The 24236-nt window shown below is 42.1% G+C and overlaps 1 protein-coding gene across 10 annotated transcripts in view; it reads right to left on the bottom strand.

The window, feature by feature from the left end:
• CABIN1 (calcineurin binding protein 1) overlaps nt 1-24236 on the bottom strand; it is a 90927-nt gene that overhangs the window by 51369 nt on the left and 15322 nt on the right. For all 10 annotated transcript variants that reach the window (XM_070951135.1, XM_070951137.1, XM_070951138.1 and 7 more), the window contains 6 exons: nt 11980-12197; nt 10317-10395; nt 9880-10070; nt 9486-9635; nt 8699-8893; nt 5650-5886 (listed from right to left, as the gene is read on the bottom strand). In XM_070951135.1, the coding sequence (XP_070807236.1) occupies nt 5650-5886; nt 8699-8893; nt 9486-9635; nt 9880-10070; nt 10317-10395; nt 11980-12197 (1070 nt within the window). The remainder of the gene's footprint in view (nt 1-5649; nt 5887-8698; nt 8894-9485; nt 9636-9879; nt 10071-10316; nt 10396-11979; nt 12198-24236) is intronic.

Genomic DNA, 24236 nt, shown 5'->3' with positions numbered 1-24236 from the left:
CGCAAGAGGAGAGGCCTAGAGAGCCATTGGAGGACTAGTCGTTCCGAACCTGACCGAGCCCAGCTAAGATCGTTTACACGGTCTTACCTGGAGGCGATGGCGGTGGTGAAGCGTACATACTTCTCCGCCTTCATCGCGTCCGCAGATAATCGCCCGGCTGCCCTGTTCAGGGTATCCCGCTCCCTCCTGTATCAAAGGGCGGGGGAGGACCCTTTGCGGGGGCGAGCCGAGGAGTTTAGCCAACATCTGTGGGACAAGATCTCTCAGATTTGGGACGGCTTGGACTCTGACTGGGCGGGGTCGGACGGTGGGGAGGCGGCGGGTCTTGTTGTCTGGGAAGAGTTCGATCCTATTACCCCAGAGGAAGTGGACAGGATCATGAGGAAGCTGAGTGCGACCACTTGCATACTGGACCCGTGTCCCTCCTGGCTGGTTTATGCAGCTCGGGAGGTGACACGCAGTTGGATCCAGGCAGTGATAATGGCATCCTTGGATGGAGGGAGTTTTCCTGCCGCCTTGAAGGAGGCGGTGGTTAGGCCACTCCTTAAGAAACCTGCCTTGGATCCAACCATTTTGGGCAACTTTCGTCCGGTCTCCAACCTTCACTTTTTGGCGAAGGTTGTTGAGAGCGTGGTGGCACGTCCGTTTCCGGTGGCCCTGGATGAAGCAGATTACCTCGATCCGTGCCAATTGAGTTACAGGCCCGGTTACAGCACGGAGATGGCATTGGTCGCGCTGGTGGATGCTCTCTGGAGGGCTCGGGACAGGGGTCATTCCTCGGTCCTGGTCCTATTAGATCTCTTGGCAGCTTTTGATACTATCGACCATGGTATCATGCTGCGACGCCTCGAGGGGTTGGGAGTGGGCGGCACCGTTTTACGGTGATTCGCCTCCTACCTCTCGGGTTGTACGCAAGCAGTGTTGGCAGGGAGGCAGAGGTCGGCCATGAGGCCCCTCACTTGCGGGGTGCTCCAGAGGTCGGTCCTCTCGCCCCTTCTGTTCAACATTTATATGAAGCCACTGGGAGAGATCATCCGTGGTTTTGGGGTGGGGTATCATCAGTATGCTGATACCCAGCTTTTTATATCCACCCCGAACCAGCCCAGCAATGCCCTCGACGTGATGTCCTAGTGCCTGGAGGCGGTACGGATCTGGATGGGGAATAACAGGCTTCGATTTATCCCAGCCAAGACCGAATGGCTGTCAATACCGGCATCTCGGGCCGAGCGAGAGGTTCCAACGCTGTATATTGGGGGCAAGGTGTTGCCCCTCGTAGACAGGGCATGCAACTTGGGCGTCCTCTTGGATTCACGGCTGAGTCTGGAAGGTTATATCACGGCTGTGACCAGGCGGGCGTTTGCCCAGGTTTGCCTGGTGCGCCAGTTGCACCCATACTTGGACCGAGATGCCCTACACAAAGTCACTCATGCGCTAGTCACCTCCCGGATCGACTACTGCAATGCTCTCTACCTGGGGCTGCCCGTGAAGACCACCCGGAGGCTTCAGCTGACACAGAATGCGGCCACGCGGGTTGTTGCAGGAGGGACCCGATACTCCCATATTACGCCACTCCTGCGCGGCTTGCATTGGTTGCCAGTTGCCCTCCGGGTGAGATTCAAGGTGCTGGTGTTAACCTATAAAGCCCTTCATGGCTTAGGCCCAGGTTATATGTCGGACCACCTGCAACCAGCGTCAACTTCCCATCGCCCAGTGCGCTCTCACAGAGAGGGCCTACTTAGGGTGCCGTTGGCTAGACAATGTCGGCTGGCGACTCCCAGGGGTACAGCCTTCTCTCTGAGCGCCCCCACCCTTTGGAATCAACTTCCCTTGGGGCTCTGGTTGGCCCCTGACCTTCGCACCTTCCGCCATGAGTTGAAAACCTGGCTATTTATGTCCCCTGGCCTGGACTGATGGGGTAGTATATTTTAATTTTTTTTTAAAAAAAATTAAATTTTTATGTATATTCGTTGCTTTTAACAGTCGCTTGGTCGACTGTCGTTGTGAGCCGCCCTGAGTCCTTGGAGATAGGGCGGCATACAAATTTTATAAAATAAAATAAAAAAATAAATAAAAACAGCCAGTGCAATCTTAGGCTGCATTAACAGAGGGATAGAATCAAGATCACGTGAAGTGTTAATACCACTTTATAAGGCCTTCCAAGTAAGACCATATTTGGAATTCTGCATTCAGTTTTGGTCACCATGATATAAAAAAGATGTTGAGACTCTGGAAAGAGTCAGAGAAGGGCAACTAAGATGACAAGGGTACTGGAGGCTAAAACATATGAAGAACGGTTACAGGAATTGGTTATGTCTAGTCTAGTGAAAAGGACTAGGGGTGACAGAATAGCAGCGTTCCGATATTTCAGGGGCTGTCACAAAGAAGCAGTGGTCAACCTATTCTCCAAAGTACCAGAAGGTAGGACAGATGGAAACAGAAGGTAGCAATGGATGGAAACTAATCAAGGAGAGAACCAACCTAGAACTAAAAAGAAATTTCCTAACAAGTTAGAACAATTAATCAGTGGAACGATTTTGCCTCCAGAAATTGTGGGTGCTGCAACATTGGAGGTTTTTAAGAGGAGCCTGGATAGCCGCTTGTCTGTATAGGGCAGTGATGGCTAACCTTTTTGCAATCGCGTGCCAGGAGGGGGGGGGGGGCGGGGGAGGGTCGCATGCATGGGTGCCCACACCCATAATTCTATGCGCTCTGCCTTGCGCATGTGCATGCAACTCCCCTCCCTCCCCCGGCTCCTGGCACGTGATGGCCTGGTAGGCCCGTTTTTCTTTCTTACCTGGCTCCTGATCCTCTCTATTTATCTGGGAAGGGCGAAAACAGTCTTTCCCACTCCCTCGGAGGCTCTCCAAAGGCCTGAAACGGCCCATTTCCCAACTTCCGGTGGGACAGGAAGTGACATTTTTTGCTGTCCCCAGCCTCCAGAGCCTCTCTATGAGTCCCTCTAAGTGTCTCTAGGAGCCTCTCTAGGAGTCTCTGGAGGCTGGGGACAACAAAAAACATCACTTCCTGTCCCACCGGGAGTTGGGAAATGAGCCATTTCAGGCCTTTGGAGAACCTCCGAGGGAGTGGGAAAGGCTGTTTTTGCCCTTCCCAGATAAATAGAGAGGATCTGGAGCCAGGTAAGAAAGAAAAATGGGCATTCCCCCCCCTCCCCCAGGCCCTCTGGAGGCAGAAGCAGCCTGTTTCCCTACTTCTGGTGGGCCCAGAAGGCCCGAAAATCAGCTGGCCGGCGAGCGCATGTGCCCTAGAGCTGAGCTGGCGTGCCCACTGATATGGCTATGCGTGCCACCTGTGGCACGCGTGCCATAGGTTCGCCATCACAGGTATAGGGTTTCCTGCCTGAGCAGGGAGTTGGACTAGAAGACCTCCAAAGTCCTTTCTGTTAGTCACACCTAGCGCATATTCACAAGCATTGCAGTATGCCATGGTCATGTAATCGACAGTTGTGAGTTTTGCAGACGGCTTCTGACAAAGTCAATGGAGACCTGGAAATCTGGAACAGGCTACAATTGTCATTGATGGGCAGAATCAGTTCAATTAAAATGAATATATTACCGAGGGTACTATATCTATACCAGGTAGTACCATTACATCCAGGAAGGGACTTCTTCAAAAATCTCAACAAAATTACAATGACCTATATATGGCAGGGAAAGAAGGCCAGAATTAAGATTAAAGCGCTACAAGACACACGAGACAGAGGAGGCCTTGCAGTACCAGACTGGGAGCTATATTATAAAGCAGCCAGATTGACCTGGATTAAAGAATGGATGAGATTAGATGACAAAAGAATGTTATATCTAGAAGGCTTTGATCTCATACGAGGATGGCACGCGTTCCTATGGGATGGACCAGACAAACAACACATGTACTTCCAAAGACACATAATTCGGGCCTCACTCTTCAAGATTTGGCAGGGAATTAAGAAAACTTATTATACTAAAATACCAAAATGGTGGTCCCCGATGGAGGCATTGATATTTCCAAATACCCTTGAAATCGGAAAGATGATGAGATACCAAGATTTACTGAATCATGAAGGAGAACTCACTCCAAGACATCAACTCCAAAATGGCGATATAAATATTGATTGGTGGCACTACACTCAAATACACTCAAGATACAATGCGGATAAAATCAAATATGGAATTGCAAAAGATCTGAACGAACTGGACAGAATTTTATTAGGAGCAGACCAGAAAATGATTACTAAAACATATAACTACCTTTTGAGAGACAAATTAATAGAAGAAACAGTTAAACATAATATGACAATGTGGGCCAGGGACATAGGACATAATATTCAATTGGCAGACTGGGAGAAATTATGGAAGCAGAACATAAAAATGACAAGAGTCACATCTTACAAGGAGAACCTCATTAAGATGTTTTATAGATGGCACTTACCACCAGCCCGACTTGCCAAAATACACCCAAACACTTCGGCGTTGTGTTGGAAATGTAAATCAAAAAAGGGGACATATTATCACACTTGGTGGAAATGTAGGAAAGCCCAACACTATTGGCAAGATATAAAAAATATTATCGAAGAAATAACGAACATTCAAATAGAAAACAGTCCAGAATTTTTTCTATTTGGCATGATAACAGCACAACATCTTAAGGAAACGAAATATCTCATCATACATATCTTGACAGCAGCAAGACTACTGTTCGCACAAAACTGGAAATCAGACCAACTCCCATCCAAAGACAAAATCGTTGCAAAGATAACAGAGTGTGCTGAAATGGACAGATTGACGCTGGAACTCCAGGAAAAGGAAGAAAGCGAATACTATCTTGTATGGCACCAATGGTATCAATGGCTGGAAAGGAAAATCAGCAAAAATGTAGAGGACAGAAATTAGGGTAAAGACTTTCACAAGGAGATGAACCCATAAGAAATGTAAATTTGTAGTGAAAAGTTATAACATTGGAATTAGACATTTAATAATTACTCTTTATTAAACTATATAAGCTCAATGACATATATTCTGTTGATGACAAAAGCGTAAATGTAAAATGTTAGGTGGGTTTGTAGGTGGTGGGTTTTTTGTTTGTCTTTGTATTGTATTGTCTTTATATCTGTGTTTATATTTTAATAATAATAAAAAATTAAAAAAAAAAAGACAAAGTCAATGGAGAAGCTGGCAGTAAAATTGCAACTCATGGTCACATGATGTCTCCTTAACTATGGCAGGTGATTCATTTAACAACCACAGCAGAACTGATATCATAAGTCCAGTGCGGTGACATGTATTGATCAAGAATTGTGACAGAGTTGTAGGACCAATAGTGGTAATTAAGTGAGGACTACCTGTAAAAAGATGATTGCTGAGCTGCTGGCCAACCAAATTATGCTCCGAAGAACATTTTACAGGGCTCTAGTGGAAGACTTGCCCCTTTCCCCAGAGATGTGTCCCTTTTTGCTGTGGTTTTCCCTGCAATCAGTATCTGGAGGTCCGATATGAAATGTTACAAAATGTTATCACAATACATAGATATATCTCTGTAAGACTTGTGGTACTGTAAATATAAGCAAGGGTGCTCTTTGACTGGCTGCTGCTCCAAACAGAGCTCTTAGTGTGTAAACTGCAGCAGCTGCGGGGTTAGCCCCCCCCTCCCCCTTACCTGGATGAGGTTGTGACTTAATCGGGTGAGATTCGGCAGGGCAGAAACTTCGCTCAGGCTGCTGCTGTCTGCTGAGAGGGAGTGATTGATGCCCTGGAGCAGCTGAGTCACAGTGGCCACCCACTCTTCCTTGGCCGAGGTGGCTGTCGTATTGATCATCTGCTGGAAAGCTTCGTTCAAGGCCACTTCGGAGCATTCCAAGCACTGCTGATAGTCCTTCAGTCGAAGAAGGGAGTCCTAGAGAATATCAGGAAGAGGGTAGAAGATAAAAAACCCCAGGGAAGAGAAGGATGAGTTGCATCAGACAGAAAAGCTGCTTCCTTCACACCAGGAGAGCAAGGCCAGAAAGACCATAAACCCTGGACTCTACAGGCATCTGTGCTGCTTCCTGCAGGTTATACATTATCCCTATCACACCCTTTCTTTTGGGGGTCTGCAGTGTTATGCAAAGCATACAGACACACAGAAGAACAAGAAATATTAAATCACGGAAAGAGGTAGAAAACAAAATGCAGCAGACCTCAATCCTGCTCCTTAAGTACCCCGCTCCCAAGGTTGCTCCTGACATCTCCATTTTCTCTTCCAGATGACCAAGTGGGCAGCTAGTTTTTAGACAAATGCTTGTTCCTTGCAACTGACAACACCAATGCGCGCCCCCCCCCCCCAATTCTATACACTGAGGCATTCCTCCTCCCACCTTCACCATTGTTCTCTTCAGGTACACAATGGACTTTCATTTCTTTTCCATCCATCCAGACAGACACAGACAGGAATCTCCTTTCAAGCAGTCACCCATTTCAGCTATTCTCCGACCATTCATGTCATGTAAGAGAAATTCCCTCCAGAAAATTCATTCAGAATGTTGCACAATTTCCCTCTAAATTTACCTCTAATTTGCCATTACTTTTCACCTAAACACAATATGCCATTATCACCAACCTAAGCCTTCTCATTTTCACATGCACCCACAAGAACCTAGAGCACACCAATTCATACTGTCTGGCACACAATCCTGGGCTTTCTGAAACATTTTAGTATATACAAAAATATGTACAGATTATACAAGTTGCATGTTGAAAGAAAAAAGAAAACATTACATCTTTATTCTCACAGGAAACACTAAAGAAAGTCACATATTAGCTTTGCACTATGCACTCTGCAAATCAGATGAAATCTAGTCCTTTACAATCTTATGTTAAAAGAAATCTGAATTTGAAATATGGCAGAAGTCTCTGGATAAAATTCCAGTCCATAAATAATTTCAGATTAAAGTATCAAACTTTAAATTTAACAGAAGTATCGCACTCTCCAAATTTAACCTGCCAACCCTCTAATGAAGGAACTGAATATAATTGCCAGAAGCAGGTGGAGAAAGTCCCAGCAGGGGTCATCCTGGGTAAGGCCCACTTGGTGTACTCTGTAGGAATATAAGGCTTGGTGCTTCTTAGCAGAAAAACCCTTGGCAAGAATGGAAAGTCGGTACTTAAAAATTTATTTCATCCTATGGTGAATCATCTTCCAGAATTGTTGAGCTTTTTGAGACTGTCACCAAATATAAAGAAAAATCCAACCTGATTATTACATTTCCAAGTTTTTAAAAAAATATGGACCATTTGAGAGTCGTAACTGGAGTAATATATCAATAGTAACAAAAAATATTATGCTAGTTTTCTGTAAGTGTAATATTCATTGTGAATTTGATATTTTTTTTCCAAAAATATTTGTTGAATGGATAAAATTTAGCATCCATTTAATCATGCAAGGTTTCACATCTTCAGTTTCTGAATTTTTTTATTTTTTTTTATTTTTTAATTTGATTTGTATGCCGCCCTTCTCCGAAGACTCAGGGCGGCTTACAATGTGCTCAGCAATAGCCTTCATCCTTTTGTATATTTATACAAAGTCAGCTTATTGCCCCCACAAACTGGGTCCTCATTTCACCTACCTTAGAAAGGATGGAAGGCTGAGTCAACCTTGAGCCTTGGCGAGATTCGAACCCTGCAGTAATTGCAGGCAGCTGGTCTTAAGCAGCTTAATAACAGGGTGCCTTAAACCCTTGTACTACCAAGGCTCTTATCGTAGAAGATAAGTAGAATTGTAGAAGTTGTAATAAGTTTCAATTGTAACTTATATATAAATCCCCAAAGATGCCCTGATTTTGTGTCATAAGCCTTTCAAGTTTGGTCAAATCTTTTGTGCCACCTTATTTTCATATTTTTGTTTTAACGTATACTGATTTGAAGATGCTGAAACCAAGCTTCGACCAGTTTCTGACCATTCCATGGAGAGTTTGAAGATTTCATCAACATCATTCATTCCATGATCTTTCTTTGTTCCGATTGGGATCATTTGAAATAAAAAAATATCTTTGATAACATATTCATTTTTACTACAGATATTCTTCCTTACCAAGAAAGATTTAATTTTTCTATCTTATGAATTTTTTTCAGATACCGTTTCCCCCAAAATAAAGACATCCCCTGATAATAAACCCAATCGGGCTTTTGAGCGCATGGCAACAAGGCCAAGCACTTATTTCAGGGTTCAAAAAAAATATAAGATGGGGTCTTAATTTTGGGGAAATACGGTGTATAATTATTTCTGAATAAGTCTTCATTTTTTATATAAAAGGCTTAATACTATTATTAAACCCTGTTATTCATTGCATTTTTCTCCAGATGGACTTATCTTGGTTAATCCCAAATACAAACTGTTGAATATTGTATATATTCTTTATCAATTCTAAAGAATCTTTTGGATTAATGATTGTAAGAACCATACCATTAGTATGCTACTTTAATTTATGGGCATTTGCCAGCTGGATTACTCAAATGTTACTCTCCAGCTGTATCTTCTCTGCCAATTATTATAATCTGATATCCTGGCAGACATTAAATTCCCTACACTCTACAAAAGGAGTGAAATAGCATTAATGCTGTGAGGTCACGTTTATCCTTTTTCAGCAATTCTTCCTCATAGCTGATCATGTTGCATTCATTTTATGCTAATTTACACCAATCTACCTGAAAGTAAAAAACATCAAACTCACCTGTAGCAAGAGAAGTTGAGCTGGCCTCTCTGGAATGGAGATGGCCAACTCCAAATGCTCCGTCCTGCTGCCTCCACTGAGGCACAACGTTGGACGGAGCAGCTGAACCACGGCCCTGTAGTCCCCAGCCTCGTACAAGCGCTGAAGCTCCTCCAGAGATTGGCATCTCTCCAGGGACTTCAGATTCTTATCGATCTGCAAGAATGAAACACTAGATGGGTCACACTCCAGTCTAATGTCTACCTGGGGTTAAAAAGCAACACCACTCACCACAATAACCAATCATCTGGTCATTATACCATAAGACAGTGGCTGATATCCCACAGAAGCTGGCTCACAATCTATCTTTTAGTTCTGTTTTTTCTACTATGGAAAGCCAGCCACAGCAAACGGAGAACTTCTCTTCCCTCTTTTCCTTACTTTCAATGAACTCCAGAGAATGCACAGTGGAAAGATGACAGGCAGCTGAGGTGGACAGACATTCTTAGAACAGCGTTTTATTTTAATTTTTAAAAACTACTGTCACCATTTCTTAAATCCAGAAGCATAGAGCATTTGAATCAAGCATCTCCTCCAAAGTAGAGGTGATTCTTTTAATATCAGATAAAGCCAAATATCAGATAAATATCAGATAAAGCCAGGACCTGCCAAACCGCAAAATGCCAACTCAAGTGCAAGTGCAGAGGCTTCAGATGAGACCCTTATGGCAAGAGCAGCTGCAAAAGGGAGATGATAAGCATGGCTCGGAGCCAACAAGATGACCAAAAAGGTAACCGGGTGACATTACCTCTTCCAAAGAAACCACAGAGTCAACATGGAGGTTGGGCAGTCTGATCACTACCCTCTTGTTGCTGTCAGGGTCGGCGTCGAGGACAGCAGAATGCTGAAGCATCTCCGTGCAGACGTCATAGTTCTCCAGGGCCTGCTCCATTTCACCCTGCAGGAGCAACATGGCTTTCAGCTCCCTCTTCCTCCAGTACCATCATCAACCCCTCAGGCCAACTGGGGCGCTCATAAAGCACGTACCTCAAGGGCCACTTCCCAGTTCCATCTTAAGGTACGTTTACATGACACGTTTGCTCTGATCAGGTGCAAACGCCTGGAGTTCCCCTTTCTAAACTTGTCTTGCGAGGAATATAAAATTGAGCATTAAGAGCCTTTGGCTGCAGCAAAATACAAACCTGCAGAGCCAGAAACCGAGCTTTCAGCCAATACACTCGGACGGCAAACTGCAACCAACTCTCCTCAAAGAGGTCCCGCTGGGAAGAAGCGAATGAGAGCTGCAGCAGATCCCCCAAGAAGTGGGTGCCTGGAAAGTCTGGCCCAAATTTGCCATTTGCTGAGCTGGCTGCGGGACCATTCCTGGGAGATACTGGAAGAAGCATTTTCCCTGTTTAGCCCCTTGAAACGGGAGCCTGAAGCAGGGAATGCAAAGCCCCCTTCTGCAGGCAGAGACTCCTGGGGAGCAGCATTCCTTTCTCTGCTTCCATTCTTGTGAGCCGGGGAACTTACTCGGGCGAAGCATGCCAAGTGTTGCCAAGCTCCCCTCCAAAGCCAGCCCTCTGGTAAGCAAAGAGACCCCACCTCTAAAAGCATCTTCCAACCCTCATTCACTCACCCATGGAGCTCTTCCCTTTGGCCAGCAACCACTGATCCAGCTGCAATTCCATGCAGGACAGACTCATCAGCATCATCTCCTGAAATACAGGCAAAGGAATGACAGAAAGAAGGGGGTGCTGGACAATATGGGTGGGCAGGGTGGATTTTTGTCTACTCTTTTCTCTATATGCACCCAGTAGTTCAAATCAGCTCTTCTAATCAGCAGCACTCCTGCTAACTTGCAATGCCTGCCAAAATCTGGCTATCAAGGCTCTGACTAACGAGCCCAATCAAATCAGAACTCTCAGACTAGGATCCTTCTTAACATTCTTCTTTATTGGGTACTTCATATCGGCACATCTTCAAAGGAAAACCCACTCTAAATCTTTCCCGCGGTTTCAGCATAATTAAACTAAGAGACAACCCCATCCCCAAGTGTCATAGGTCACATTGGCCAATTGGGTTAATTGGCGGTGTCTTCAGGCACTTCTTTCCCGACCTTATCTGTTGCCAGTAGAGATGACTGTGGTACTCACGAGAAAGCTCTCTGTTGTGTCTAGTAAGGCATTTCAACCTCCTTTCCCCCCTTTCCCCTCTGTGTGGCAACTGAGGAACAGAAAAATGGCTGCTGCCAGATTTGGTTCGAAGTTGACACTGGCCTTTCCAGTAACAGAAAGGCACTTCATCGCTTGGAAGGTAGAAGGGGCTCAGGCTGCTCCTCACTGAAAAGGAACAGAGCATTCAGTGATGCTTCTAAGACAGTTTTTCAGTTCAGGAGTTTAGTGGCTACTAAAACTTATTTGTTAATTAAGGTATGTGATTCTCTGAGCTGGTGAGATCAATTCCCATGTTCTCTCTGGCAGAGAGCACACCATCCAATGGAACTGTGTTTAGAACAAACCATTTTGGACTTGGGTTCAATTCTATGAGGCTTCTCTAATAAAGCTGGATGTGAAACTGACCACAGAACTGTCCTCCTCAAAAGAAATGAATGGAACTCAGAGACCAGGTTCTTTCCTCATCAAACCACGTGACTTTTCTGGTCTCTCCTACTTCTTCTGTACATACAACACTGTATAGTTCAGTTGTGTGCCTCATTTAAATGGAGCAGACGCTGTGCTGCACTTGCTGCATGGTGCCCGCTGAGCACCCGTTCCTTCTCCTTTGCCACGGGGGCTCTGACAGGCAAAAGGGAGCCCACTGCAGAGCCTTCTAAACCCTTGGTTACTCTTTCAAAGTAGAAAGACAGGTAATCCTCCAGTTACAACGGTTCATTTAGTGACCATTCCAAGTTATGACCTAGCCCCCCCCCCCCAGTACTTACGACCCAGTACCGAAGTTACAAATGTTGCAGCCTCTCCATTTGCAAAGCCTTTTGCCATGGGTCTTGTGCAGGCCTTGGTTCATAGTGAACAGAGGCCTAAAATACTGTAGTGCGAGATCACACAAGATCAGTAGCACGAGATCTCTCTTCATCTTGCATTACAGTGGTTTAGATCTGGCCAAAGAGCGCTTGCAAGCCAACAAGATTTTGGGGCAGTGACACTGCATTGCTTTAAGCCTCCCATCAGCTTGCAAACGCCTTTCCCAGTGTTCCAGTCTTGGTGTGAAGACTGCTTGCAAGCCAATGGGAAGCTTGAAGAAATGTGATTTTGCTGCCCCAAAGTCTTGGTGATCCTTACCCTGATGTGTTGGTTGTGACAGTCCCTTAATAGTGGGTTGGGTAGGCTGCTGCTGTGCTTTCTCCAGTTGTTGTAGATATTCAGGACAACCTCGGGCAAGCCTGGTGGCCACTTGACCAGGAACTTCTGGCTGATGACTTTCAGGTATCTCATCATCAGTTCAAGGATGCCTCCGTTGTTCAAATTAGCCAAGAGGAACTTATGAACATCCTGCTTCTCTGGAAGAAAAATTGCCACCTTGTGTGTGTGAGTCCATCACAAGCTGATTTTCACGGAATGAATAGATCAATAGATTAAGCTGATGTTTAAGAAAAACAAACAGTATAATAAAAGTGGAGGTTAATCAGGACTTCCGGGATGGCGCCATGCTGGTGTGGTGTAGGGGAACTAGACTCCATTCTCCCTGCCCAATTTTCTGCGTTTTGGAAGCCAGTAACGGCAAAGCAAGTCCTTGGAGGGGACAGCTATAGTGAGGGGAATATCCAGAGGTGACGTGGAGAGGAGCGATGCCCCATTACAAATGGTGAGAGCCCTGAAAACTGGTGGAGAAGAGACCAGCTGTCAAGGCGAGGTCCAGAGATGTGGTGGCCTGACCAAGATATGAGAGGAAGCAGAAAGTGAGAAGCGGCAGAAGTATCGGCAGATAGGAAAAAGAGGACCCAGTTTGTGGGGGCAATAAGCTGACTTTGTATAAATATACAAAAGGATGAAGGCTATGGCTTAACGCATTGTAAGCCGCCCTGAGTCTCCGGAGAAGGGCGGCATATAAATCAAATTAAAAAAAAAAAAGATACAAAAGTGAAAAATGTAAGTAAGAACAGAACAGACTTCCGGTTGATGATTTGTGGTGAGACGGTGAAAGGAGAGCGATCCCTGTTCTTCAACCCCGGATTTTTCGCGTTTTGGGAACCCTTAGGGGCGCAAAAGCCTGGAGGGTACTGCGAACTAGAGAGGGAGTTCAGAGGGCGGTGAAGCAAGGGGCGAGTGCTCGCTGCATGAACGGACGCCTTTGTCGATCCAGCGCGAATGTGTCTGTCATTTTGGAATGGCAGACCCGAGGCTACGATGAGCTGATAAACAGTGGGAAGAGAAGAATATTGGAACAGACAGTGTCAGTATATTGGATCTGCCGGAACACCGTAAAACTACCAGAACTTTGAGAAGTGAGATCGGTCTTTTTGGGTCAGAGGACTCATGGTAAGAGATTGAGCGGCGACTGGGCAGATAAAGAATGAATCAGCAGAAAAATTTCAACTGTCAAGACGACAACGAAGAGAAACAAAAATTTTGGTAAAGGAAAAAAGCTAAAAATAGATAGCCTAGTGACAGCGCAAGACTTTCTGGACCAACTGATAGGAACTGAAGAGGAACAGAGTAGCAAAGAAGAAGTGGAGACCATAAATCAGTAAGAAGAAATCCCAAACCAATGAGACATCAAAGAAGGATTTTCAGAGAAGAAAAACACAGTAGAAAGAGAGAACAGAGACACAAAAGGAAGCAAAACAAGAATACAAAGGGTCACAAGGGCGAATAAATACTAATACTTGACAGAGAATTCAAAAATGGAACACTGGAAATTTCTATTGATAAATGTGAATGGACTGAATGCAACAAAAAAGAGAAGACAGATATTTACAAAATTAGCTAAACAAAATATAGATATAATATATCTCCAGTAGGTCCATATACGGAAACAAGATGAAAGATATCTGGAGTATAGGAAATTAGGGAAAGTATACTCAGGGCTCTCGGGGACCCGCGCCCCCAAAGGGATCCCCAAAACGCGTTGATAAAGGGTGTCGAGGAGTAGCGATCACTCACTCGACACCATATCGCCGCAAGTCACCAACCGGAAGTCCCCCTAGGGAAAGTATACTCAGCACTATTGGAAAAAAAAGAAAGAAAGGGGTCACAATATATGTTAAGGGAGGGATTGTTGCTAAACAAAAATATGCGGATCCTAAAGGAAGAACACTAATGGTGGAAATAAAGAGAGGAACTCTACCAATATTGTTAGTAGTTATTTATGCACCAAACAAAAACCAGGGAAAGTATTATAAAAAACTACATGAACAAATAATTAAGATGGATTACAGAAACACTTGTATTGTGGGGGACTACAATGGGATAATAGACATAAAAGAAGATTACCATAGCAGTAAAGACAATAGAAAAAAAGGAACATATTACCTATAACATTTTTTTAATATGGTAGAAGAATTACAGATATCTGGAGGACCCTACACCCCAATGAAAAAAAGTATACCTTCTACTCTAACCCTCATGCATCGTGGTCCAGAATAGATATGTTATGGACAAATAAAGAATTGGGATTGGGAATAGAAACAATAGAAATTACCCCCAATGTATGGGCAGACCATAACCCGTTGGAAGTAAACTGGAGAGCCCCCCAAAAAAGGAAAGTCAGGAGGTGGAGGTTATATTTACAAATTTTAAAAGAAAAGGAATACATAGAAAAGATAATGGGAGAATTGAGACTATTTTTTAATGAAAACAAAAAGGAGCACACTTCTGTAATTAATTTATGGGACACCATGAAAGCTTACATAAGGGGGATAACTGTCAGGTTTCGATGCTATCTCAAAATAAATGAATTTCCAAACTGCTGATCTTTGAGGAAATTTTCTCTTTATTGAGCATAGTGATCTGTCCCTGGCTCTTTCGCGGTCAGCACTGACCTTTGCCCAAGCCCTCCCTTTCCGATCCCCAATTCTCTGCGTCTCATTGGCTATCTTCCAAGCCACTCTCCTCATCCCATCTCCGTCTGATCACAGGAATGTTCCCCCCTCCTCCCATCTCCGAGGAGACAGAATCTTCAAAGGAATTAAGTAGGCAAAAGTTCAAGCTTCTCCTCTCCTTTCATATGCCAGCGCTGGAACGCTGACAGATAGCATACAATGCACAAAAAAACAAAGAAAAGTGGAAGGCACACAATACCCTTCAGGAAGAAATTAGAAACATGGAGAAGAAACTTCAATTAAGTCCAGGAGACAAAATAGTAAAAGAGAAACTGACACTATTGAGACATAAAATGAACATATTAGACCGGGAGGAGACTGTAAAAAAACTTAAGACAATCTAAACAAATTTACTTCGAGCATGCAAACAAGACGGGCAGGTGGTTGGCCTATAAACTGAAGAAAGAAAGCGAGGCGCAGATTATTCAACAACTGGAAAATACAAAGGGGGAACTACAGAACAAAGAGGAGGACAAAATGTGAATAGCACAAGAATATTTCACAGATCTTTATAATGAAGAAGAGATACCGATAGAAAAGATTGAAAATTACTTAAAGGAGGAAAGGATTCCACCAGTAGGAGAGGATGAAAGAGAAATGTTAAATAAAGAAATAACAATTTCTTTATTTAACATAACAGCTAAGAGGAGCAATTTCGAAACGTAAAAACAATAAAACACCAGGCCCAGATGGTCTCCCAGGAGAAAATTATAAAAAATTAGATAAAATCATAGAACCAAAATTATTGGAGATTTGTAATGAGGCCTTACTGGAAGCAAAAATACCAGAATTGTGGAGGGAAGCATATATTACATTACTTCTGAAAGAAGGTACAGACCAAAAACAGATAAAAAACTACAGACCGATTTCCCTCTTAAACATGGACTATAAAATTTTTATGAATATAATTGCAAAAAGATTGAAAAAGATACTAAATGCCATCATACATTCAAATCAAAATAGCTTCCTCCCGATAGACAAATAAGGAATAATATAAGGATAATTGTGGATACCCTAAAGTACTATGAAGCACATCCGGAGAAACAAATGGCCCTTGTTTTTTTGGATGCCCAAAAAAGCCTTTGACAATCTAAATTGGCAATTTATGATTGAGCAAATTAAATTAATGAAATTTGGAATTAAATTTGAAAAAAATGATAGAAACAATATATAAACTACAAAGGGCAAAAATAATATTAAATGGGGATATTACAAACACCTTTCAAATAAGGTGTCAGTGTTCCAGAAAAAAACCCCTCTCCAAAAGAAAACTCTTCCAGGAATCTGACGCCTCAGCAGCCTCCATGGCTCGTCCCATTTCTTCAGCAAGAGAAAGCAAGGGATCGGCAAATTCTTGAGCATTCGGGCCCCTGGCGAGCCTCCCTCCGATTTCTCCTTTCTCCTCCATCTTCATTGAGTCTTTGCATTACCCAGGGTTTAGGTAGATGCTGGGGCTCAGTACCCCTGACAGCCCCCTTATGGGGTGCTGTTAGGTTTAGGGAGAGATTCAGGATAATGTCAGCGTTCCAGAAAAAAACCCCTCTCCAAGTAAAGTCACGGAAGCAAGCATTTTCCAAAGTCCTCTTTACTAGAATAGGCAAACTGGCACATCTGGGAAATTCCAAATCTGAAAAGCCTGGGCTTTCCTTCAGTAATTCAAAGCTCCCAAAACCATCCCATTTCTCCCCAGTCGGTCATATGCTCCAATCAACGTCTGTTCCACCTCGACTCAGCCCCTGACCTTGACCAATAGGAAGAATGCTATTATGTCTACTAATTCTCCTCTCCTAAATCCCCCCCTCCCTACTTTCCCACACACGAGGAGATGGCAGCATTGAAGCTTCCGGCCTAATATGGCTTCCAAGGCTGACATAAGGACAAGGTTGCCCACTGTCACCATTGTTATTCATTTTGATATTAGAAACCCTGCTAAATAGAATTAGGAAGAATAGCGAAATAAAAGGATTAAAGATTACAAGAGAGGAATATAAGGCACAGGCTTTTGCGGATGACATAGCATTACCGAGGAACCTTTGGTTTCGGGCCCAGTACTATTGCGGGAAATAGGAAAGTATGGGGAACTGGCTGGATTTAAATTGAATAAAGGGAAAACTAAATTATTGGTTACAAATTTAACAGCAATACAGAAGAAAGAATTAGAAAAGGAATTAGATCTACAAATAGTTAAAAAAATCAAATATCTAGGGATTTGGTTATCAGCAAGATGCTCAGCTCTAAAAGAAGATAATTATATAGCCATGGTTCAAAAAATAAAAAAGGACTTGGAAAAATGAGGGAAACTGCAATTGTCATTTTTGGACAGGATAGCATCTATTAAGATGAACATGCCCAAAATATTGTACTCATTTCAAACGATACCCGTTATACTAGATAAAAAATTCTTTGCAGAATTCAACAAAATTATCAGGAAATTTGTCTGGGCTGGGAAAAAAGCAAGAATGAAATTGCAATCATTACAAGACACTAGAAGTAGGGGAGGTTTTAGACTCCCGGATTGGGAAACATACCACAAAGTGGCCATTTTAGTATGGATAAGAGACTGGGTAAATTTAAGGAATAAAAGAATCCTAACCTTGGAAGGACATGACCTACAAAGAGGATGGCACGCCTTTATGTGGGATAAGAAGAATAAGACCAAAACATATTTTCATAGATATAAGATTAGAGAAGCACTAATACAAATATGGGAGGAAATTAGAAGGAAACAGTATATGAAAATCCCGAATTGGCTATCAACCATGAAAGCCATGATATATCCCAATACAATAGAGATTAGTAAAATGATTAGTTATAAAGAAATCCTAGACAATCAAGGAAAACTCAAAAGTAATCAGACCCTAGGTGAGCAGGGAATACATACTGACTGGTGGCCATACTTGCAGATACAACCCAGATACAAAAAAGACATAGAAGAATGTGGCATTGAGATGGAAGCAAATCAATTAGAGAAACTATTGGTAGGTCCAGAAAAAAAATATTATCAAGACTATACAATTATTTATTAGACTATGACAGGATGGAAGAGGTGGTAAAAGAACCAATGATAGAGTGGGCCAGAAATATTGGACATAATATAAATTTGGATGAATGGGAAATGATTTGGAATAGAAACTATAAATTAACAAAAGCAGCATCATACAAAGAAAACCAATATAAAATGTTATACCGATGGCAGCTAGCACCTACAACATTGGCAAAAAACTATCCGAACATAAGCCCTAAATGCTGGAAGTGTGGATATCACCAAAATACCTTCTTTCATATGTAGTGGTCATGTCCCGAAGCGAAGAGGTATTGGAGTAAAATATAAAATTGGCTACAAGAATTAATTAATAATAAAATCGAATTGATTCCAGAAACCTTTCTCCTGGGAGTACTAAAGACCAAATATGATAACAAAGCAAGATATTTTAATCATTCACATACGCACAGCAGTGAGAATAACATATGCACAACATTGGAAAGGAAACAATATACCACCTGAGGAATCTATTATTCAAAAAATATTTGATTGTGCTAAAATGAATAAATTAACATTAGAACTAAATGAAAAAGAGGATTCAGAATTCTATACGATGTGGGATAATTGGTACAGGTAGATTGATAACCGAATTAAAAATGGATGAAAATTAGTGTAAAGTTTAAGATATACAGGTGAAACTTGAAAAATTAGAATATCGTGCAAAAGTTCATTTATTTCAGTAATACAACTTAAAAGGTGAAACTAATATATGAGATAGACTCATTACATTCAAAGCGAGATAGTTCAAGCCTTGATTTGTCATAATATTGATGATTATGGCTTACAGCTCATGAAAACCCCAAATTCACAATCTCAGAAAATTAGAATATTGTGAAAAGGTTCAATATTCTAGGCTCAAAGTGTCCCACTCTAATCAGGTAATTAAGCCATAACACCTGCAAAGGGTTCCTGAGCCTTTAAATGGTCTCTCAGACTGCTTCAGTAGGAATCACAATCATGGGAAAAACTGCTGACCTGACAGTTGTGCAGAAAACCATCATTGACACCCTCCATAAGGAGGGAAAGCCTCAAAAGGTAATTGCAAAAGAAGTTGGATGTTCCCAAAGTGCTGAATCAAAGCACATTAATAGAAAGTTACGTGGAAGGGAAAAGTGTGGAAGAAAAAGGAAGGAAAAGTGTGGAAGAAAAAAGCAGCAGGGATGACCGCAGCCTGGAGAGGATTGTGAGGAAAAGGCCATTCAAAAGTGTTGGGGACTTTCACAAGGAGTGGATTGAGGCTGGAGTCAGTGCATCAAGTGCCACCACACACAGACGGATCCTGGACATGGGCTTCAAATGTCGTATTCCTCTTGTCAAGCTTCTCCTGAACAACAAACAACGTCAGAAGTGTCTTACCTGGGCTAAAGAAAAAAAGAACTGGTCTGTTGCTCAGTGATCCAAAGTCCTCTTCTCTGATGAGAGCAACTTTTGCATCTCATTTGGAAACCAAGGACCCAGAGTCTGGAGGAAGAATGGAGAGGCACACACTGCAAGATGCTTGAAGTCTAGTGTGAAGTTTCCACGGTCTGTGTTGATTTGGGGAGCCATGTCATCTGCTGGTGTTGGTCCACCGTGCTTCATTAAGTCCAGGGTCAATGCAGCCGTCTACCAGGAGATTTTGGAGCACTTCATGCTTCCTTCTGCAGACGAGCTTTATGGGGATGCTGACTTCATTTTCCAGCAAGACTTGGCACCTGCCCACACTGCCAAAAATACCAAAACCTGGTTCAATGACCATGGGATTACTGTGCCTGATTGGCCAGCAAACTCGCCTGATCTGAACCCCATAGAGAATCTATGGGCATTGCCAAGAGAAAGATGAGAGACATGAGACCGAACAATGCAGAAGAGCTGAAGGCAGCTATTGAAGCATCCTGGTCTTCCATAACACCTCAGCAGTGCCACAGGCTGATAGCATCCATGCCACGCCGCATTGAGACAGTAATTGATTCAAAAGGGGCCCAAACCAAGTACTGAGTACGTATGCATGCTTATACTTTTCAGAGGTCCGATATTGTTCTATGTACAATCCTTGTTTTATTGATTTCATGTAATATTCTAATTTTCTGAGATTGTGAATTTGGGGTTTTCATGAGCTGTAAGCCATAATCATCAAAATTATGACAAATCAAGGCTTGAACTCTCTAGCTTTGCATGTAATGAGTAATAATCTCATATATTAGTTTCACCTTTTAAGTTGCATTACCGAAATAAATGAACTTTTGCACAATATTCTAATTTTTTGAGTTTCACCTGTATATATATATTTGGTATTATAGAACATATAGGAAAAATTAATCTAACCTGTGGAAAAGTAACACTGTCTGATCGTTTATGTATTGGAATTATGAAAAAAAGAAAAACCACAATAAAATATTTAAAAAAAGAAGAACTAGTAAGAACAGAACAAACCGAAAAGAAAATAGAAGAAACTGAAGAGAGATTGATAGCGGCAAACAGACTTGGAAGAGACAATTGGAATTAGAGAGATCTGCCTTCTACCTGAGGTTTCAAAATATCACAGAGAAGAGAAGAAGGTTTATACAAATTGATGACGGATATTCTAGCTGACCCACTACAAATGGATAAAAGTGAATTAAAAAACAACATTGATGGAAGTATACAGGGTGCAAACGAATTACGCTAGGAGACACAGATTACCACAGGAGATACATATAAGGTTTGCGAAAAGAGCGGTCAGGGACAAAGTTTATAGAAGAATGAGGGACGATCAGTTGATTTACAAAGGAAGAGAGGTCATAACCTTCAAACAGATACAAAAGAGAATTCGAGAGAAACGAAGAGACTACCAGTTCCTTACCACACAATTAATAAAAAACAAAATAATGTTTCGCTGGCTGATACCAGAAGGACTGCTAATAACATGGCAGGATAAGAAAATAAGGAGACTCAATAGGAAAAGCCCAGGAATTCTATGCACGATATATAGAGGAAGAATCGGACAGCAGAGAAGAACTGGAAACACAAAGTCAAGAGGAACAACAGCTAGAGGAAAAGGAACTGGAACAAGATACGAGAGAGAAGTGATATTGAGACTCGGGAAAGAGAAGGAATGAGAACAAGAAAGCAAAGGGAAACGAGACAAAGGAGGGAAGTAAGGGCGACAAATAAGTAGTGGAATGGAGGAAGAAGTGACATTATTTTCAGTCAACATAAATGGATTAAATTCACCAATAAAAAGAAGACAAGTAATTGCTAAACTCCAAAAACAAAACACAGACATTATATGTTTACAGGAGGTCCATATGAAAAAAGGGGAAGGTAATCTTCTGGAAGCCCCCAAATTAGGCAAATTATTCCTGGCCACATCTGAAGTAAGAAAAAGAGGAATCACAGTTTATATAAAAGACCAGTTAAAACCCAAACAAATACATGTGGACAAAGAGGGAAGAACATTATTGATTGAGGTATTAATAAAATAAAAAAAAACATTAATTGCAGTCATATATGCACCAAACACTCAACAGAAAGAATATTACAGCAAATTACATAAACAAATTGTAGAATTGGAAATGGATAACGTATGCTTATTAGGAGATTTCAACGTGGTGGTTGATCCAAAATAAGGCTATAAAACAGGAAGTAAAAAAAATTATGAAAGGAGACCATTACCAAAGACTTTCTTTGAAATGACTTGAGAGCTACGTTTGAAAGATATTTGGAGAGAAATTAACCCACAAAAAACTCAATATACATATTTTTCCAACCCACACAATTCATGGATGTCAGGGCATTGATTAATCCCATGTTTGGCTCTGGGACAAATCACCCTGGTTAATTAGAGGATGGATCGTGGCTCCTCCTTGTTGCAATATTCTGAAAAAGAAACACGAAGAAAAGTTTCTAATAAAACTCATTTATTTGTTATAAAGAAAATAAAACACCTCACTAACTAAGAAAAGTAATTGGTTACATTTTGAAATAGCTTTTTGCCGGCTATCTCTCAGCCGGACCTTTCTGGAAAGAGAACAAAGGAAAGAGTGTGTGAAACAAGTGAAGGAATGCCGACATGCGTCGTAGAATACTGATAACAATTCTTGGCAAGGTACGGAAAGTCTGATAGTCCAGAAATAATGAGCTCAGCTGGTAAATAAAATAACGCAGTGACAATGGCCCCGGATAGACATAGTCCAGATGGATCCAGAAACAGGAAAAAATGTAGAGGAAATTGAAATAAAACCAAATATTTGGGCAAATCATAATCCATTAATAGTAAAATGGAAAGGGCAAGAAAAAAGAAAAAAGAGATGGACCATGAATCAAAGGATAATAAAAGAAAAAAAAATACGTTCAATACATAGAAAAAGAATTAGTATTTTTCCTACAGGAAAATTGGAATGAACAGACAACTATTCAAAATCTGTGGGACACAACTAAAGCTTATGCCCAGGGCCTTACAATGGCATACACTATATGAAGAAATAAAAACAAAAAGAAACAATATACAGAATTGCAAGAGAAATTGGGAAAATTAAAAGACAAAATGCAGAAAGAACCCCATAACCAGGAAATTAGAGACGAAAAAGAGATAATTAAACATAGATTTAACACAAGAACTAATAGCGCAAAAAATTAGAGCAACCAAACAAAACTACTTTGAAAATGCGAAAAAACTGGGGAGATGGTTGGCTTATAAATTAAAAAAAGAAAAAGAAAAGAAACTAATACAACAACTAGAAGATAAAAAAGGGATAGCACACCATCTATAAACCAATTTGGCAAAGTGGCAGGGCTTTCTCTCAAGGTGTTGGTTATTACCTTTAAAGCCCTACATGGCTCAGGGCCAAATTATCTTTGAGACCGCCTTCTACCGCATAGCTCCCAGCGACCGGTAAGATCCCACAGAGTTTTATTTATTTATTTATTTATTTATTTTTCATATTTGTATACCGCCCTACTCCCGAAGGACTCAGGGCGGTGAACAGCCATAATAAATACAAATACATATAGAAGTTAAAAACTATTAAGAAACAGATTAAGTAATTTAGGCTCAAAGATTAAAAACATCCAAATTTATCTAAAGAGGTTTAAAACCCAATTTAAAAGCCAGTTTAAAAGCCAATTAAAAAGGGAGAGTTAGGCCAGACCAGCTTGTTGGAATAGAAATGTTTTCAGGGCACGGCGGAATATGCGTAAGTCTTGGATGTTTCGTAACTCCGGGGGAAGCCCGTTCCAGATGGTAGGTGCCCCCACAGAAAAGGCTCTCCCCCTGGGGGCCGTCAGTCAACATTGTTTGGCCGACGGCACCCTGAGGAGTCCCTCTCTATGGGAGCGAACTGGTCGGTGAGAGGCTATTGGTGGCAGGAGGCAGTCTCGTAAGTACCCTGGTCCTGAGCCATGGAGCGCTCTAAAGATAGTAACCAAAACCTTGAAGCGCACCCGGAAGACCACTGGGAGCCAGTGCAGCTCGCGCAGGAGGGGGGTTACATGAGAGCGCCACATTGCTCCCATTACCACCCGCGCGGCCGCATTCTGTACCAGTTGGAGCCTTCAGGTGCTTCTCAAGGGGAGCCCCATGTAGAGAGCATTACAATAATCCAGGCGTGAGGTGACAAGGGTGTGAGTGACCGTGCGTAACGAGTCCCGATCCAGAAAGGGATGCAACTGGCGAATCAGGCGAACCTGATAAAAAGAGTTGGTCTTCTCCGGGTCCTGTCAGCTAAACAATGCCGACTGGCGGGCCCGCGGGGAAGGGCCTTCTCTGTGACTGCCCCAGCTCTCTGGAACCAGTTACCTCCTGAGGTCCGGACCATCCCCACCCTATTGGCCTTCCGAAAAGCGGTGAAGACCTGGCTTTTCCGGCAGGCCTGGGGCTGTTGATCTCGCTTTGCGATCTGACGAGATCTGGCCATGAATGGTGTGAATGGGTTTTAATGTTTTTAATTTTTAAGTGTTTTTATAGTGATTTTTTGAGTGTATTGTGAGCTGCCCTGGGTCTTCGGAGAGGGGCGGCATATAAATTGAATAAATAAATAAATAAATAACTTAAAAACAAAAGAATATTAGCATTAGAAGGACACAATCTCCAAATAGGTTGGCCCGGGTTTCTATGGGAAGGTAAAAATAAAACACATTCATATTTTTAGAGGCATATAATAAGAAATTCCCTACACAATGTCTGGGTAAAGATAAAAAAAAATCACTATGCGAAAATCCCAAACTGGTTATCGACAATGGAGGCAATGACACACCCAAATACTATAGACCTCAGTAAAATGGTAAAATACTCAGAAATTTTAAACAAGAAAGGAGAATTAAAATCAGTGCAAACGTTGAAAACACAAGGAATAAACATAGAATAGTGGCCCTACTTACAAATCAAAACAAGACTAAAAAAGAATCAAGACTAATTCAGCATATATGAGAAACAATTGGAGTTGGACAATATTTTACTAGGAATGGAAGGAAAAATGATTACAAAATTATATAATTTT

Source organism: Pituophis catenifer, unplaced genomic scaffold, assembly GCF_029215685.1.
Source record: "Pituophis catenifer annectens isolate HBS135680 unplaced genomic scaffold, rPitCat1.0.hap2 SCAF_10, whole genome shotgun sequence".
Lineage (NCBI taxonomy): Eukaryota > Metazoa > Chordata > Lepidosauria > Squamata > Colubridae > Pituophis > Pituophis catenifer.
Note: the sequence above shows the minus strand (reverse complement) of the source record. Positions and strands in the feature narration are given on the sequence as shown.